This window comes from Hyaena hyaena, unplaced genomic scaffold (assembly GCF_003009895.1).
Source record: "Hyaena hyaena isolate Hyena2069 unplaced genomic scaffold, ASM300989v1 scaffold_19, whole genome shotgun sequence".
Lineage (NCBI taxonomy): Eukaryota > Metazoa > Chordata > Mammalia > Carnivora > Hyaenidae > Hyaena > Hyaena hyaena.
This window is the reverse complement of record NW_024080651.1, coordinates 5,649,341-5,667,385: the sequence shown is the minus strand read 5'-3', so window position 1 is coordinate 5,667,385 and position 18,045 is coordinate 5,649,341. Positions and strand designations below refer to the sequence as shown.

General features: G+C 40.4%; 1 protein-coding gene across 5 annotated transcripts in view; it reads right to left on the bottom strand.

Annotated features, from left to right (window-relative positions):
- The window catches only part of SFI1 (SFI1 centrin binding protein), a 102,868-nt gene that overhangs the window by 65,575 nt on the left and 19,248 nt on the right, over positions 1-18,045 (bottom strand). For all 5 annotated transcript variants that reach the window (XM_039225867.1, XM_039225863.1, XM_039225866.1 and 2 more), the window contains 3 exons: positions 16,333-16,506; positions 14,395-14,466; positions 3,450-3,560 (listed from right to left, as the gene is read on the bottom strand). In XM_039225867.1, the coding sequence (XP_039081798.1) occupies positions 3,450-3,560; positions 14,395-14,466; positions 16,333-16,506 (357 nt within the window). The remainder of the gene's footprint in view (positions 1-3,449; positions 3,561-14,394; positions 14,467-16,332; positions 16,507-18,045) is intronic.

Here is an 18,045-nt window from a genome sequence, read left to right as displayed (position 1 = left end):
TGGTAAATTAAAGAGGTGTCTGTGTGTGTGCGCGCCCACATGTACATGTGCTTGGGTTTAATTTAGGACTTTGATCTTGTTTACTCTAAAAAGAATTTGAAGCCAAGAGAATATGACTCAAAACTTTTCTCCAAATCAATGTGATACATCACATTAACAGAATAAAAGAATTATAGGATCATCTTAAAAGACACAGAAAAAGCATTTGACAAAATTCGACAACCATACATCATAAAGACATTTAACAAATTAGGCATAGATCAAACATGTCTCAATATAATAAAGGTCATACATGACAAGCCCACAGCTAACATCATATCCAATAGAGAAAGGCTCCCGTAAGATCAGGAACAAAAGTGTCCACTCTCCCCACTCCTATTCAACATAGTACTGGAAGTCCTAGTCAAAGCAATCAGTCAAAAAAAGTAAAAGGCATCAGAATTAGAAAGGAAGAAGTAAAATTGCCTATTTGCAGACATGATTTTATACATAGAAAATCCTAAAGACTCAACCCCAAAACTATTATATTTAATAAATAAATTCAGTAAGCTTTGCAAGATACAAAATCAACACACACATCAGTAATATTTCTATACATTAACAGTGAATTATCTGAAAAACAAATATATCAATCCACTTACAATACACCGAAAACAATAAAATACTTTGTAATAAATTTAACCAAGGAGATGAGAGATCTCTATTCTGAAAACTACACAACACTGACAAAAGAAATCAAAGAAGATGCAAAGAAACAGAAAGTTAGGGAGGCATGGGTAATTCAGTCAGTTAAGTGTCCAACTCTTGATTTTGGCTCAGGTCAAAATCTCACAGTTCATGAGATTGAGACCTATGTAAGGCTCTGAACTGACAATGCAGAGGCTTCTTGGGATTCTATCTCTCTCTCTATACCTTTCCCCTTTGTGTAATTTAATGTTAATAATAAAATTATTAAAATTATTAAAATACTACCAAAAGCCATCTATAGATTCAGTGTAAGCCTATCAAGATTCCAATGGCATTTCTTTTTTACCGAAAATGCTTTTTTTTTTTTTTTTTTTTTTACAAATAGTTTATTGTCAAGTTGGTTTCCATATAACACCCAGTGCTCATCCCCACAAGTGCCCCCCTCCTTGCCCATCCCCCCCACCCCCCCACATCCATCAGTCCTCAGTTCTTCTCCCCCATGGTCCTCTGTTAAGTTCCTCCTAATCCTCCTATACGTGCAAACATATGATATTTGTCCTTCTCTGCCTGACATATTTCGCTCAGCATAACACCTTCAAGGTCCATCCATGTTGCTACACAAGGCCAGATTTCATTTTTTCTCTCATTGCCATCCAATGGCATTTTCTACAGAAGCAGAACAATCCTAAAATTTCTATAGAATACAAAAGACTCCACATATCCAAAGCAATTCTGAGAAAGAAGAACAAAGCAGGAGGCATCGCACTTCCTGATTTAAAGTTATACTGTAAAGCTATAGTAATCAAAGCATTATGGTACTGGCATGAAAATTGACCAACAGACCAATGGAACAGAATCAAAAGCCCAGAAATAAACCTGAGTATATATGGTCAACTAATATTTGACAAAGGAGCCAAGATTACTCAGTGGAAAAAAGACAATCTTGTCAATAAATGGTGCTGGGAAAACTGGATATTCTTATGTAAAGGAATAATACTAGATACCTATCTTAAACCACTCACAAAAATTAACTCACAGTGAATTAAAGACTTAAATATAAGATCTGAAACCATGAAACTCCTAACAGAAAATATAGGAAAAAAGCACCTTCACATCTTAGAAATTATTTTTTTTGATAGGACACCTAAAGTACAAGCAATGGAATAAACATAAACAAGTGCAACTACATCAAACTAAAAAACTTCCATACAGCAAAAGAAACAGTCAACAAAATGAAAAAGATAGCCTGTAGAATGGGAAAAAATACTTGCGAACCATATATCTGATAAATGGTTAATATCCAAAATATATACAGAACTCATACAACTAAATAGCAAAACCCCCAAATAATCCAACTTAAAAATAGGCAAAGAGATGCCTGGCTCTTGATCTTGCAGTCATTGGTTCAAGCCCTACACTGGGCATGGAGCCTACTTTAAAAAAAAAAGTAGGCAAAGAACTTGAATAGACATTTTTCCAAAGAAGATCTACGAAAGGCCAACAGGTTCACGAAGAAGATGCTCAACATCACTAGTCATCAGGGAAATGAAAAACCATGAGGTATCACCTCACACCTGTTAGCATGACCATCAGAAAGACAGAAGACAACAAATGCTGGTGTGAATGTGGAGACTGTGCAGTGTTGGTGGGACTGTAAATTGCTACAGCCAGTATGAAAAACAATATGGAGGATCCTCAAAAAATTAAAAGTAGAACTACCATATGATCCAGCAACTTTGCTTCTAGGAATATATCCAATGTAAACAAAAACATTAACTTGCAAAGATATCTTCACTCCCATGTTCATAGCAGTATTATTTAGAATAGCCAAGATATGGAAACGATCTAATTGTCCATGATGGATGAATGGATAAAGTTGTGGTCTATACGTACAATAGAATAAAAACCAAAAAAATCCTGCCTTTTGTGACTACATGGATGAAACTTGAGGGCATTATACTGAGTGATTACGTCAAAGACAAATACTGTATGATCTCACTTACCCATGGAATCTAAAAACGAACCAAAAACCTCATAGAAAAGATCAGATTTGTGGTTACCAGAGGCGAGGGTGGGAGAGCAGGGAGAGAAGGAACTGGAGGAAGGTAGTCAAAAGCATAAACTTCCAATTATAAAATACGTAAGTCCTCAGGATGAAATGTACAACAAAGATAACTATAGTTACCACTACTGTATGATATGTATGAAAGTTAAGAGAATAGGGGCGCCTGGGTGGCTTAGTTAGTTGAGTGTCTGGCTTCGGCTCAGGTCATGATCTCACCATTTGTGGGTTCGAGCCTCACGTCGGGCTCGGTGTTGGCAATTCAGAGCCTGAAGTCTGCTTCGGAATCTGTGTCCCCACCACTCTCTGACCCTCCCCTGCTCATGCGGTCTCTCTCTCTCTCAAAAATAGAATAAAAAAACATTAAAAAAATTAAAAAATAAAAAGAAAGTTAAGAGAATAAATCCCAACACTTTTCATTACAACTAAAAAAGGCTTTTTTCTTTTTTTTCCATTTCTTTTTATTGTATCTTTATGAGCTATGGATGTTAACTATACTTATTGTGGTAATCATTTCACAATATATGTAAGTCAAACCTTTATGCTGTATATCTGAAACTCTTATAATTATATATGTCAGTTATACTGCAATAAAACTAGGGAACAAAAAACTTTCTTCTTTTGACCAGAAATATGCCAACAGATAACTATTTCATAATGTGAATCAACAAAATTAAAATAATATAACATGAAACCTGACCTGTAGTGACAGTCTGCTCGAACACAGAGTTTCCATTCTCGCTGGAAAACCCACCACTCTTCTTTCCATTCTTCAAAGAACTTGCATAGTATTCTCTGCTCATAGTAACACCTTTGGCAGTGAACAAAAATCAGAGAAAAATCCATGATGATGTGGGAGCTTGTATTTGTTACCAAATTAGTTTCATAGCACTGTTACTTTCTCACAGAAAAGTGTGTCTCATTATTTGATAACACCAGAAGAGAATAAAAACAGATATTTTTCAGATCAAATATTTAGACATACTTAAACTAGGAAAAAAGTACTTAAACTAGAAAGAAAGCTAAAAATGTTATACTACATATCTTGCCAATTAATGAGGTTAAGGTAAACTAAAAATTGGACTTTTCGGGGCACCTGGGTGGCTCAGTCGGTTAAGCATCCGACTTCAGCTCAGGTCATGATCTCACGGTGCGTGGGTTCCAGCCCCGCATCGGGCTCTGTGCTGACAGCCAGCTCAGAGCCTGGAGCCTGCTTCAGATTCTGTATCTCCCTCTCTCTCTGACCCTTCCTGATCACTCTCTCTCTCTCTCTCAGAAATAAATAAAACTTTAAAAAAAAATTGGACTTTTCAAATACCGTAAGTTGAGGGTTATTCTATTTTTCTTCATCAGACTAAAAAATATTTTCACTTTTATTATTATTTGAATATTTATTTATTTTGGGGACAGCACTAGCAGGGGAGGAGCACAGAGCAGGACAGAGGATCCAAAGAGAGCTCTGTGCTGACAGGCTGACAGCAGCAAGCCTTATATGGGGCTCGAACTCACAAACCACGAGATCATGACCTGAGCCTCAGTCACATGCTTAACCAACTGAGTCACCCAGGAGCCCCTAAAAAATATTTTTAATTAGTAAAAAGTAGTAGTTACACTTCATATTTATGTATTTAGGAGATTAAAAGCTATAAAATAAGCAAATGCTTAATGTTATTCCTAGTACTTAACAAGAACAGAGCATATTAGTTTAGCTGAAATCTAGCCAGAAGAGTTATAAAAATAGCAGAAGATAAGTAGAGGCAATAAAGAGGGGGACAAAGTAATAACAAAGAAAACAAGACCAATGGCAGATTGTGTTGATGCTATAGCAGGCACTGTTGAGGTGACTGATAACTCAAGAACTCTGCCTGTCAGTCACTTTGAATTTATTTTCACGGTTCTGCAGATTATTAACATGTGCTTCCTCCTCACCACTCAGCTTTTAAAAAAGTCACAAAAATATACACAGGGAAATTTACTTCATTCTTGTCCATAATAAAAGAGGATAAAATTCAACAAATGTCCCTCAAAGGAATAGATAGGTTAAATTCAACTAATGTCACTTACTCATTTTTTGTGAAGTGGAGCTGAAGACACTGAAATGAAGAGATGTTCCAGAGAAGTGGTTAGGTGAAAAAATAAAGCTACCTCATACTATGTATGACACCATTTTCTAAAGTTAATTTTTTTAATGTTTATTTATTTTTGAGAGAGAGTGCGAACAAACAGGGGAGGGGCAGAGAGAGGGAGACAAGAGGATCCAAAGCAGGCTCTGAGCTGACACCACAGAGCCTAAGTGGGGCTTGAACTCACAAACCATGAGATCATGACCTAAGACAAAGTTGGACACTTAACTGACTGAGCCACCCAGGCACCTCTTAAGTTACATTTTTTTTTTTTTTGGATTTCCAATACTCCTATGTTAGAATATAATACATACAAATTTGCATATATTTACACATACATAATGTATGCACACACATATATTTGTAGACATACATAAAAACATATATATCTATATGCATGTATCCTGCATACATATATAAATAATTAAACTATACATATTAAAAGCCTCAAAACATCTCCACAATACCAAACTATTACCAGTTGTTCTCTCTCAGGGAGATATGGGAGACTGGTGTTTCCTATTACATGTGTCTATAGTTTAAAAACAAAAGTTTTTTTAATGTTTGTTTATTTTGAGAGAAAGAAAGCATGATTATGGGAAGGGCAGAGAGAGACTCCCAAGCTAACAGTACAGAGCCTGACACGGGACACAATCTCATAAACAGTGAGATTATGACCTGAGATGAATCAAGAGTTGACCCCTTAACTGAATGAGCCACTCTGGTGCCCCTAAAAATTTTTTAAACAATTTTGATAATTTTTTAAAAATTTCATGGAAAAGAACCACTTCCATTTGCACATGTATTTCCTTCTATTATCTACTACTATCCATCTACCTCCTTCTCTTCCCAAACCCCACTAAAATAACAGCATATGTTTCAAAAGGTGTAAGCTCACAAAGACAAAGAATAGGAGCAACAATGATAGACAAGAGATGTCAACAAATTTTAGATGATAGCGCAGGCAACCGAATCAACATATCAGAGAACTGAATCAATATATCCTATCATATCAGAGAAAGCAGAGAAAGAACTAAATATCTTGTCCAGAGGGAGTCAAGAAGCAACCAGCTGGTGGCACAGACCTCAGAGAGGCATGGGAACATGAGGCATCAGGAATGAGGGAGCCCTGGGTGGAGATGAAAACAGGATTGTTTGCAAGCCTGGACATAAGAAGCCTGGGATCCTGTTATTCACCCAAGTAGAGACTTGGATTTATCTCTGGAGAGGCTGAACAGAGGAGCACTAAACTGCAGAATATCAGCAGAGCTCTGGTGAGGATCTTAAACGGAGCATCCATGTACTCAACAGTGATATCCACATTCCCTCTCCTCTGCCTACAGCCAAGCTTATAATCGCCACCACCCACCTCCAAGCCACTACAGCCCAGAAAGAATTTGGAGGATTCCTCCCCTCTGGGGAACACTGATCAACCACCTAAGGGAAAAGGCTTCTGGATAGTGACAGCTGGAGGTTCCCCAGTGAAACTGTCCAGTCTCTACCTCACAAGCCTAAATTAAAAACACATTTTTTTTTAACGTTTATTTATTTTTGAGACAGAGAGAGACAGAGCACAAGCTGGGGAGGGGCAGAGAGAGAGGGAGACACAGAATCTGAAACAAGTTGCAGGATCTGAGCTGTCAGCACAGAGCCTGATGCGGGGCTCGAACCCATGGACCACGAGATCATGTCCTGAGCTGAAGTCAGACGACTAACTGAGCCACCCATGCACCCCCTCACAAGCCTAAATCGAAGCCTTCAATTTATAAGTCACTACACATACATAGAGAAGCTTCCAAAATGAACATTTTAGTGTCTTTTTTTTAATTAAAAAAAATTTTTTTAATGTTTACTTTTTAGAGACAGATCATAAGTGGGGGAGGGGTAGAGAGAGAGGGAGACACAGAATCTGAAGCAGGCTCCAGGCTCTGAGCTGTCAGCACAGAGCCCAATGCAGGGCCTGAATTCAGACTGTGAGATCATGACCTGAGCCGAAGTTGGACGCTCAACTGACTGAGCCACCCAGGCGCCCCAGTGTCTAACTCTTAAATATGAACAATGAAAGAACGTTTTGATATTTTAGGAAAGGCTGGATATGAGACAATGACCAAAGGCACAGAGAAAAAAGGGGTTCAGAAAAAAACAGACTATATGAGCAAAAATCTTAACAAATTGCTACATTAACTTCAAAAGATTATGAACCTACGGGATGCTTTTTTTTTTTTAAAGGAATATTCAGAGAACAAAAAAAGAGATGTTGGGAGTTTTAAATATGACAGCAGAAATTTTTTAAAAATCCATAGATAGATAGCAAAAAGCAATTTGCTTTATAGGCCATAAGGACTATGGCTTTTACTCTCTGCCAGAAGGGAAGCCATCTGAGCAGAGGAGGAACATGATTTGATTTACTCAGAATACCAGTTGCAAAAAGACTGACTGGGGCAGGGCTGGAAACAGGAGACCAGTGAAGTTACTGCAGTCATTTAGGGGGAGACATGATGATGGCTTGGACCAGGGTGGTAGCAACTAGAGGTGCTGAAGAAAGGTGGAGTCTAAATATATTTTGAAAGTTGTGTCAACACAATTTGGGCATTTGGCATTGTAAACTAGGTATGAGAGAGAGATGTCAAAGGTGACTCCCAGGTTTCTGATCCGAGTCCCTGGAAATAATGGGAGTTTCCATTAACAGAGAGGAAGAAGGCTCAGCAGAGAGGTTTGTTGGGATGCTCTAGATTTCAGGTTTGGACATAGTTAAGTTGTGACATCTATTAGATACATAGTGGAACTGTCATGTACACAGCAGTCTGGACAAGGGAGAGGTTTGGGTGGGGTGTATATATTTGGGAATCATCTTGAGAGTTGATGAGATTATCACAATTGTGAGGTACACAGAAGGACAAAGATGTGGCGTAGGGTATTTAGGTGAGGAGGAACCCATAAAAGAAAAATGGAGCAGTCAAAGAGGGAGAAGGGAAGCCATGAGAGGATGGTAACCTGGAAGGTGCAAGAAGAAAGGGCCTCTCAGAGAAGAGAATGACAGACCGTCTTGCGCTTCCTGGTAGGCCATGTAAGAGGAAATTTCAGAATTTACCACTAATTTTGGCAAATGCAATGACCTTAACAAATATAGTTTTGGTGGAGGAATAGAATCTAAAGCCTAGTGGGATGGATTTAAGAGAGATTATAAGACACATTGGAGACACCGAGTCTGGCCAGGGGAGTTGATGTAAAGGGAAGCAAAGATACAGAGTGCTAGCTGCAGGAGGACCTACAATCAGAGAGATTTTACTTTCTTCAGGATGAGAGAAATAAAGGGCATTATATGCTGGTGCAAATGATCCAGTAGAGAGTGAAAATGATAATGCAGAAAAGAGAAAAAAAAATTGCTAGGGCGATGGCCTTGAGTAGGTACAAAGGCAACCGAATGCAGAAACCAAAAATTTTGCTGCAGATGAGAGCAAGAACAGGTCACCGGCTTAACAGTAGGGAAAGCAGTTGCATGGTGATAGATGCTGGTGGGGAGTTGGGTGGATGAGGTGGAGGGAGTTTGTGCAAGTCTCTTCTGTTATTTCTATCAAGAAAATAGGAAGGTTATTAGTAAAGAATGAGGAAGAAATATTGATGAAATACTGTAAGTAAAAATAAATACTACAGGGACACCTAGATGGCTCAGTTGGTTAGGCATCCAGCTTTTGGTTTCAGCTCAGGCCATGATCTCACAGCTTGTGAGTTCAAGCCCCATGTCGGGCTCCATACTGACACTGCAGAGCCTGCTTAGGATTCTCTCTCTCCCTCTCTCTTTCTGCCCCTTGCCCACTTGTTCTCGCTCAAAATAAATAAATAAGCTTAGAAAATAAATAAATACTATAAATAGACAAGACCATTTTACCTAGTTCCCAAGTTAGCTAAAAGTTTTTGTTCAGATCTCCTCTCCAGAAAAATAATTACCTCGTATTTATGACTACCTTATATATGGACATGTATGCATAACTCGTATGATAAAGTTCTCCTCTAATACTCCTAAAAGTGAGGAATAAATAACATGGGAAAAGACCAAAACAACAACAAAAAAAGCAAAGATCAGTATGTCCAATTTTCCCCAAAATAACAACCCACTTGATTTATTTATTTTTTATTTTTTAAAATTTTTATTTTATTTCTAGGAGAGAGAGAGAGAGGGAGAGAGAGAGACAGCGTGAGCAGGGGAGGGTCAGAGAGAGAGGGAGTCACAGACTGAAACAGGCTCCAGGCTCTGAGCTGGCAGTCAGCACAGAGCCCGACGCGGGGCTCGAACCCACGAACCGCGAGATCACGACCTAAGCGAAAGTCAGACGCTCAACCGACCAAGCCACCCAGGCGCCCCACAACCCACTTGATTTAAAGAGAGATTACAACTTGAAAAAACCCGCCCCATCACAAATTTCTAAGTCAATGGAAACACAGTACCAGAATACTAACTCTGGTAGATGCTTAGACAACAATTAGTATTCTCACTCTCTCTTTTTACAATTCGAGAAACTAAGGCCCAGAGCCAGAACTTGTCCCCTAGGGGTCTGGGCTAAGACCAAAATTTGGGTCTCCCAAATTCTAGTACAGTATTCTTTCCTCCATACCCTGCTATTACTCAAGAGCAAAGAAAGTAAAGAGTATAATGTGATCATTTCAAAACAGTATGGCCAACATCTGTCACTGGCTAACCTAACACCAGCCTTTGCTTCCTCACAGGCATCCAACTGCAGAGGCTGGAAAGGTTTCTTTCCCAGCCTGCTTTGTAGCAAAAGGTAGCCACTGACATAGCTCTCGCCAATGAGGCAGAAACAGAATGCAGCTGAGGGCTTTCAGGAAAGTTTTGTTTTCCTGAGTAAGAGACAGATCTAGCTGACAACACCCTTCCCCTACTCTTTCCTGTGTAAAATAGAACAGTCTTTTTGCAATTATGCAGTGTCATCTCTGAGAACAAAGGGCCAATATGTTAAGAATGGTGAACTTGAAAGGTACTAAAAACCTGAGTCTTTGATGGCATCACTGAACAGCTAAACCAACACCATCCTCCAGACTGCTTATAAGAAAAAACAAATCCCAATTTGTTAAAGCCATTGTCAGACTTCCTCTTAGAGTTAAATGTATTTATTTTTATAATGTTTATTTATTTATTTATTTATTTTGAGAGAGGGAGGGAGGGACTGAGCATGAGTGGAGGTGAAGAGCCCAAGTAATGTCATTTTGAAATTAAGACCTCCATTAAGAGCAACCTCGCGCTGCACATAGCCCTAGTTCCTCAGACTGCTCAAGGCTAAAGCCATCCTCGGACCGCCCTCAGATCAGCTAATCAAAAAACATTCCTGTGGTCTGAGTCAATGCTGGGAACTGTAGACAGTTATTCTGTACAAACTAGCCAATTTCTCACCGCTTGCCTGAACCCCACGTGGGCCCTTTGAACTCACCTCATAATTGGTCATTTTGAAAGGATTCTCAAAAGTCATGATTGGGTCTCACCAAATGTAATGAACACCTCACAGATACTGAATGGTCAAAGCTGTTACCATGGGTGCTGCTGTACAACTGTAATTGGTGCTTATGTGACGATGCCATACGTACAATGTGTGCACTGTAACACCCCCGTCCCTTACTGCTTAAAAACCCTGCTCACTATTGTTCGGGGCTTCACCTTCTGCCACTACACCGGTAGGCGGGTCAGCCCCTGCTCGAGCTTGTAATAAAGACCCTTTTGTACTTGCATCGGTGTCGGCTCCTTGGGGGTCTCAGGGGATTCACGAATCGGGCACAACAGAGGGAGGGGCAGACAGAAAGGGAGACACAGAATCCGAAGCAGTCTCCATGCTCTGAGCTGTTAACACAGAGCCTGACGCAGGGTCTGAACTCATGAACCAGGAGATCATGACCTGAGCCGAAGTCTGATGTTTAACAGACTGAGCCACCCAGGTACCCCAAATGTATTTCTAACTGATATAATCAGCATTTCCGAGTATTTGGAATATACTTAAAAAAAAAAAAAAAAAAGAGGTTTCTAGTTAAATATGGGTCAAATATTAAGTAAAGTAAAATTAAGTAGGAAAAGAATTTGGTGAAGATAGTGGAAGGGGCAACATAGTTTTCTAGTCTCTGAATCCCCGTAAAACACACACAGCAACTATGAGGCAAAACCAAAAATTCATGTATCTGTTACAACAAAACCAGGTGACAAGGTATCACCATAAATCCAAAATACAAGCAGGACAAACCATCCATAGTCAAAAGACCTGCATAGTGTTAATATTTCTACAGGAAGAAGAAAGAGCAATGAGGGTGGCATCTAAGGAGGCAGAGAATGGGAAAATCTCCAGCCAATAAGTAGTCACTGCAAAGTGCAGAAGCCCAATTTGAGACTAGCAGCTGAACCTGAGAGGAGCTTTCCCCCCTCCATTACCAGGGCTCATGCAGAAAGGACTGAAACAGCTGAAGCAGTCTAGCACCTATAGTTTCAGAACCGACATGCCAAGCTCCCTTTTACGACAGCTTTGAAGAGCCAAAAATTAAGTCCTCCATTAAGAGCAACCTCTGGCTGCATGTAGCCCCAGTCCCAGTTCCAGGAAAAGCCTCAGACTGTTCAAGGCTAAAGCCATCCTCAGACCACCTTCAGTTCAGCTAATCAAAAAAAAAAGAGGGGCGCCTGGGTGGCACAGTTGGTTGAGCGTCCGACTTCGGTTCAGGTCATGATCTCACGGTTCGTGGGTTCAAGCCCCACGTCGGGCTCTGTGCAGACAGTTAGCTCAGAGCCTGGAGCCTGCTTCGGATTCTGTGTCTCCCTCTCTCACTGACCCTCCCCTGCTCACGCTGTCTCTCTCAGAAATAAACATTTAAGGAAAAAAAAAAAAAAGAAAAAGAAAAAAGAAACACTCCTATGGTCTGAGTCAAGGCTGGGAACTGCAGATACAAACTAGCCAATTTCTCACTGCTTGCCTGAACCCCACATGGGCCCTTTGAACTCACCTCATAATTGGTCATTTTCAAAGGATTCTCAAAAGTCATGATTGGGTCCCACCAAAAGTAATGAACACCTCACAGATACTGAATGGTCAAAGCTGTTACCAGGGGTGCTGTACAATTGTAATTGGTGTTTATGTGATGATGCTACATGTACTGTAACACCACCATCCTTTACTCCTTAAAAATCCTATTCATTATTGTTCTTCGCTTCATCTTGCTGCCATGACACCGGTAGGCAGATGAGCCCCTGCTCGAGCCTGTAATAAAGACCCTTTTGTATTTGCACTGGTGTCGGCTCCTTAGAGGTCTCTGGGTCTTGCGATTAGGGCACAACAGCTTCATACTGAGAAAAAGCTGCTGGAAGTAGAATAGAAAATAAGCAAGAGAGGGACAAGAGAGAAGAGGAAAGAGGAGCAGACCAAGTATTTTAGGAGAACAGAATCAGGATATCCCAGAGAACAAGACACCATGGTTTTTTTTAAATACTACAAATAAGACAGAAGTGGGAGCTTTGTGAAATCAGTTAAGTTAACTGAACTTGCCTTGCTCTAAAAATTCAGAGAGATTAATTCCACATAAAAATGAGCAACAGGGGCGCCTGGGTGGCTCAGTTGGTTAAGCATACAACTCTGTGTTCATTGCGTTGAGCCTGCTTCTGATCCTGTCTCCCCCTTTCTGGCTCTCCTCCCTCCTTCTCTCCTTCTCTCTCTCTGTCTCAAAAATAAACGTTAAAAATTAAAAAAAAAAAAAAAAAAAAGCAACAAAGTATTTGAGGTCAAATACCATGTAAAGTGATTGTATGAAAAAAGAAAAAGGAGAATAACGTGGCTTTGGACAAAGAAAGTATGCCAGGAAGATGTGTCCACAAAACAAAGCAAAAAAAACAAATAGCCTGTAACCTATTATGTCAAAATGAGCTAAGACTTTAAGAAAATGAATCCACACCTACCCATATCATATTAAAACTTCAAAAATAAGATAATGAATCTTCACAACTGCAATAATTAGACTAACAACTTACAGATGGAAGCCATAAGACAATGAAATATCTTCAAAATGCTGGGGGCGGGGGGGGGGGGGGGGGGGGGGGGGGGGGGGGGGGGACTGGCAACCTAGATATCTCTATAGAATGAAATATCCTTCAAAAATGAAAGTGAAATAAAACATTTTTAGACAAAATCTGAGAGACTTCATCACAAGCAGATCTATTCTAAAGCAAATGCTCAGGGATGTTTCAATGATAGTAAGAAAATAATCAGAGATGAAAACCTGGAGATGCAGTGAGGGTGGGGAAGAATAGGAAGGGTCAATACGTGGATAAATCTAAATGAATATTAGCTGTATAGAACAAGAATAATAATGTTTTGCAGATTTTAAAATGTAAACTGAATTAAAATGCCCTACAATAAGGGCATGTAGGTGCAGAGGGGAACAGTCACAGTTAAAGTATTCTAAAGACTTTGCGTTGTTTGGGAAGAGGACAAAAGGACCAATTAATATTAGACTCTGATAAAGATATATGTTATATTCTTTTAGATAGAAAGAATATAAAACTTCTAAGCTAACTACGGGGCGGGGGGGGAGGGAGGAATAAATAAAATACTCAACTGAATTAAAAAAAACACCAACTTTATTTGAAGGCACTGACAATAAAGCTACCAAGGGAGTGAAATGGACAGGGCCAAGGTTCCAAAAGAAGGAAAAGCAGAGGTGAACTATAACATCTGCAGCTGGGATGGACTGCGGCCATACTGGGAGCTTCACTGGTAAAGGTACACAAAGGACATGGGAACAGACAGACCCCCAGAGGGCATACAAGGAAAAGATTTCAGAGCACACCCACAAGCCAAGCTTAAAAGAGTTTGAATCAACAGATTTGGATGATGTTTCAGATTAGTAAAGTCATAATGTAAGAAAAATGAAACAAGTGGTTGTAATAAGGGAAGGGTAGGGGGTTAAGAACCCACAACATTTCAGTTTTTTAAAAAAATGCCTACATCTCAATGGCTGCCAATTCTTCCTCTGAAATATATCCTACACTGTGTCCCTGATGCTGGTGGCTCCCCCTAGCAATCTATTCTGGGTACTGCAGCTAAAGCAATTTTAACCAAAACCCGCAGCAGGGGGCAGCGGCCCATACAAGAGTGAAGCTGTGGCACAGGGACATTCTCTTGACTAAAATTTCACTCCCCTTGCCAATGCCAAAATTTCCCCTAGGTTCTGCCCTAGATCCTATTAATATGATCAGTCTCACTAATGCCCTGAAGGAACCTGCTTACTTCTGGGCAAATACTCAGAATACATTTTTAACAGAAGGTCTTAGCTATCTTGCTTAGTTTACTTCTGATTGCTTCATACACTCATTCAGTCAAACTACTGTGTGTTAGGTCACCATTATACTATATGCCTGCTGGATGCTGGAGGGGAGCAGGAGAAAAATGTACCACATGCCATAACAAAGGTTACATGTGGGGTTAATACAAAACAAAACCTAGAACAAACTCAGAGAAGTGTGGTGTTCGGAGCTAATATTACCTGGCTTTAGAGGGAAATACTCTTCCAAAAGTTACTCGAATCCACAAATATAAAAACTTTCTGGCGATGCATCTGAAAGAAGCAAAGAAAGGATATACACATTTTAAAACTCCATTTGACTTATGTTATTAATTTTCTGGAAAGTAGAAGGAAACTAAGGTCCCATGGGGAGAGATGCTAGCATGCGTAAAAAGGTGAATCATAGCTGATCCTGTATCAAATAGAGCATAGGATGGGACAGACTTATAAAGCCAAGATCAAGCAGGTTTTTTTTTTTTTTTTTAAGTTTTAAGCCCCACTGTGGGGCTCAAACTCACAACCCTGAGATCAAGAGTTGCATGCTCTATCTACTGAGCCAGCCAGAAGTCCCAAACAGAATATTTTTAAAAAAATACTTTCAATATATTTTGTCAGTAAAGACTTCAGAGTTGAGGAAAAGGAAGTAAATGACAATACTTTTATTCATATTATTCTTATTGCCTACAATACCTAGCAAAAGCCCACTTACCTCTCAAGGCTCATCGTCAATGCTTGCTCCTATGTGAAGCCTTCCTAGACCTTCCCTAACCCAAACATAGTGAGTAGCTTTATACCCTCAAAATTGTTTCAACCCTTAGTATAATGTAATGTTATGATACCAAATCACAGTAATGGGCTTACAGGGTGCCTGTTGTTCCCTCTGCACCATGAGCCCCTGAGAGCAGAGACCATGTCTTATGGCATCCCAAGTACCTAGCACAGTGCCTGGTACACACACAAAAAAGTGGGCATGTCTTGGCCAGTTAGTCTCCAGGTTCAGCTTGGAACATTCTTTTTCCTTCTGCCCTTTATCTAGCTTATTCTTACATTATCCTTTAGGACTTGACTTAAACCCCACTTCCTCTGGGAAGTTCCTGCTGGCTACACCAGTGGGACTTTTATAGCCACGTGGCTCTGCAGTGCCACATTCTCTGTCTTATAGCACTTACCAGGCTCTGTTGTGACTTGTTTAACAGTTTGTCAAGCCCATGTGATTTTAAGCTTTCATGAGGTCATGGACCAGGAATGTCTTATTCACCTAGTATTCTCAGCATTGAGCTCACCACCTGGCTAAATAGGCAACTGATAATTTTTTTTGTAGTTTTATGGCTTTATTAATCCAAATACAATGTGCACATAAGCTCTCTATTCATTTTTTTCGCTGCAGAGCCTGGCATTGGGATTGGTGACTCTGATGGCCAGCTGGGCTGCTCTTTCCGCAGTGGCTTTGCAGTTCTTGGAGAAGATATTGTGAACAATTTCTGCACAGTAAGATTACTATACAGCAGCAGCACTTCAAGCTCCTTGACATTGTGGACTAGGAACTTCAAGAGCAACTGGGCAGCACTGCTTTGTTTCTTGTTGCTCTTATAACCAATGCTGGATATCAAGATCTGGCCCTTGAATCTTCTGCACACCCTATTGTCAATGACTCTGGGTTTCTGCCAGTTGAACTTAATTTTGACATACTGGTCTGACTGGTGACTTCTTTTTAATGATCTTGGGCTTTACCAGAGGTCTGAAGGCAGCCATGATGCCAGCAGGAAATGGCTGTCACCTCCACAGGCAGCACCAAGGAAGAGAAGGCCTGATAAATTTTTAAATGAATAAATGAATGCCTTTGATAGACCTAATCAAGAGTAGTGGGAAATGATAATTTTTCTCAGACTACATTTAGACTTTTTCTGGAAGACTCCTTATAGCTTAACACATTGTGGGGCACAACTAGAGAATGTGAATGAAAACACAGAATGACAGATTTTAAGTCTGCAGATTCCTAAATGTCCTCAGCGACAAAGAGGAGGCAAGGTCCCCACCCAAATAACTGAGATAGGAAAAGAAGAATCATCCCCTCATTTTAACCAAGAAGGGAGAACAACGGAAACATCATTGCAGGCAGGTGACCACTTGCAAGCTCACCTGATACGCAATTCTCGTAACCGGTTCCTTCGGGTCCAACCATGTGAGACATGATACTGCACTGGATGACCAGCACTAGGTAGCTCTCTCCAGATCCCAGAGAAGGCAGAAGACTTCTTGTTGGCCAGTATCTTCAGAGGATAAGGTTTCTTAACTGCACCATTCCTAAAAGACCTTAAATTTGAGGAGTAATGGGGAAAAGAGAGAATCAAATTATCTCCATATGTGATGCAAAGATCTTTTAATGCACAAGTGAAATTAAAGAGATAAGTTCAATGAGACAGACTGATAAAAATGTGTTAAGGACAATAAGTAGCCCAATCTCAGATAGAAATACCTGCCATTCACAATGATGTGTCAAACATCCCCAAGGCTACCCTAGGTTCAGTGATGATTAGAAAGGAGGACTCAGAGGGGGCACCTGAGTAGCTCAGTCCGTTAAGCATCTGACTTCAGCTCAGGTCATGATCTCTCAGTATGTGAGTTCAAGACCCACGTCAGGCTCTGTGCTGACAGCTCAGAGCCTGGAGCCTGCTTCAGACTCTGTCTCCCTCTCTCTCTCTCTGGCTTCCCCTCCACTCATGGTCTGTCTCTCTCTCTCCTTCAAAAAATAAACATTAAAACAATAGAAGGACTCAGTACTTAGCATATAGTTATACTCATGACTATGATTACAGCAAGAGGACACAAAGCAAAATCAGAAAAAAGGGGAATGGGGCAAAGGCTGCTAGAAATCAAGTGCATGCTTCTAAGAGTCCTCTCCCAAGGGCAGTCACATAGGATACTTTTAATTTCTCCAGCATCAAATTGTGGGAACGTGTGTGAAGTGTTGTTTACCAGGGAAACTTTTTAGATACTCAATGCCCAAAGTTTTTACTGGGGGCTGGTCTTAAACGCACCTTCTGCCTATCATGTATCAAAATTCTAGACTCCTAGAAGGAGAGCAAGTATTCAGCATATACTACGTTGTTTGCACAAACAGTTAAGGCACAGTTAACTACCCTTAGCAGTTGGGGAATGGTAAGAACCCTCCTCAAATCTAAATTTCTAGACACTAGTCAGGGGTCAACCTTGTAAGCAGGACATTCTTTTCTTTTTTTTTTTCTTTTTTTTTAATGTTTATATTTTTTTGAGAGAGAAAGAGCAGAGACAGGGAGACAGTGGATCCGAAGCAGGCTCCACACTGACAGTGGGGAGCATGATGTGAGGCTTGAACTCCTGCACTGCGAGATCATGACCTAAGTGGAAGTCAGACCCTCAGTTGACTGAGCCACCCAGGCATCCCTCTTTTTTTTTTTTTTAATGTTTTTTTATTTATTTCTGAGAGAGAGAGAGAGAGAGAGAGAGGGAGAGCAAGCGAGCACATGTGCGCAGGGAAGAGACAGAGAGAGAGGGAGACACAGAATCCAAAACAGGCTCCAGGCTCTGAGCTGTCAGCACAGGCCCTATACCAGGCTCAAACCCACGAACTGTGAGATCATAACCTGAGCCAAAGTCAGACACCCAACTGACTGAGCCACCCAGGCAAAACCCTTCCCCCCCGCTGTTTTTAAATATAGGACTTGAACTCAAAACCCTGAGATCATGACCCAAGCTGAGATCAAGAGTCAGATGCTTAACTGACTGAGCCACCCAGGCCCCCACAAGCAGGACTTTCTAAGGATAGCAGTCTCTGGCCTGCAATATTAATTCTTTTTTGCATGGATGGAAAAC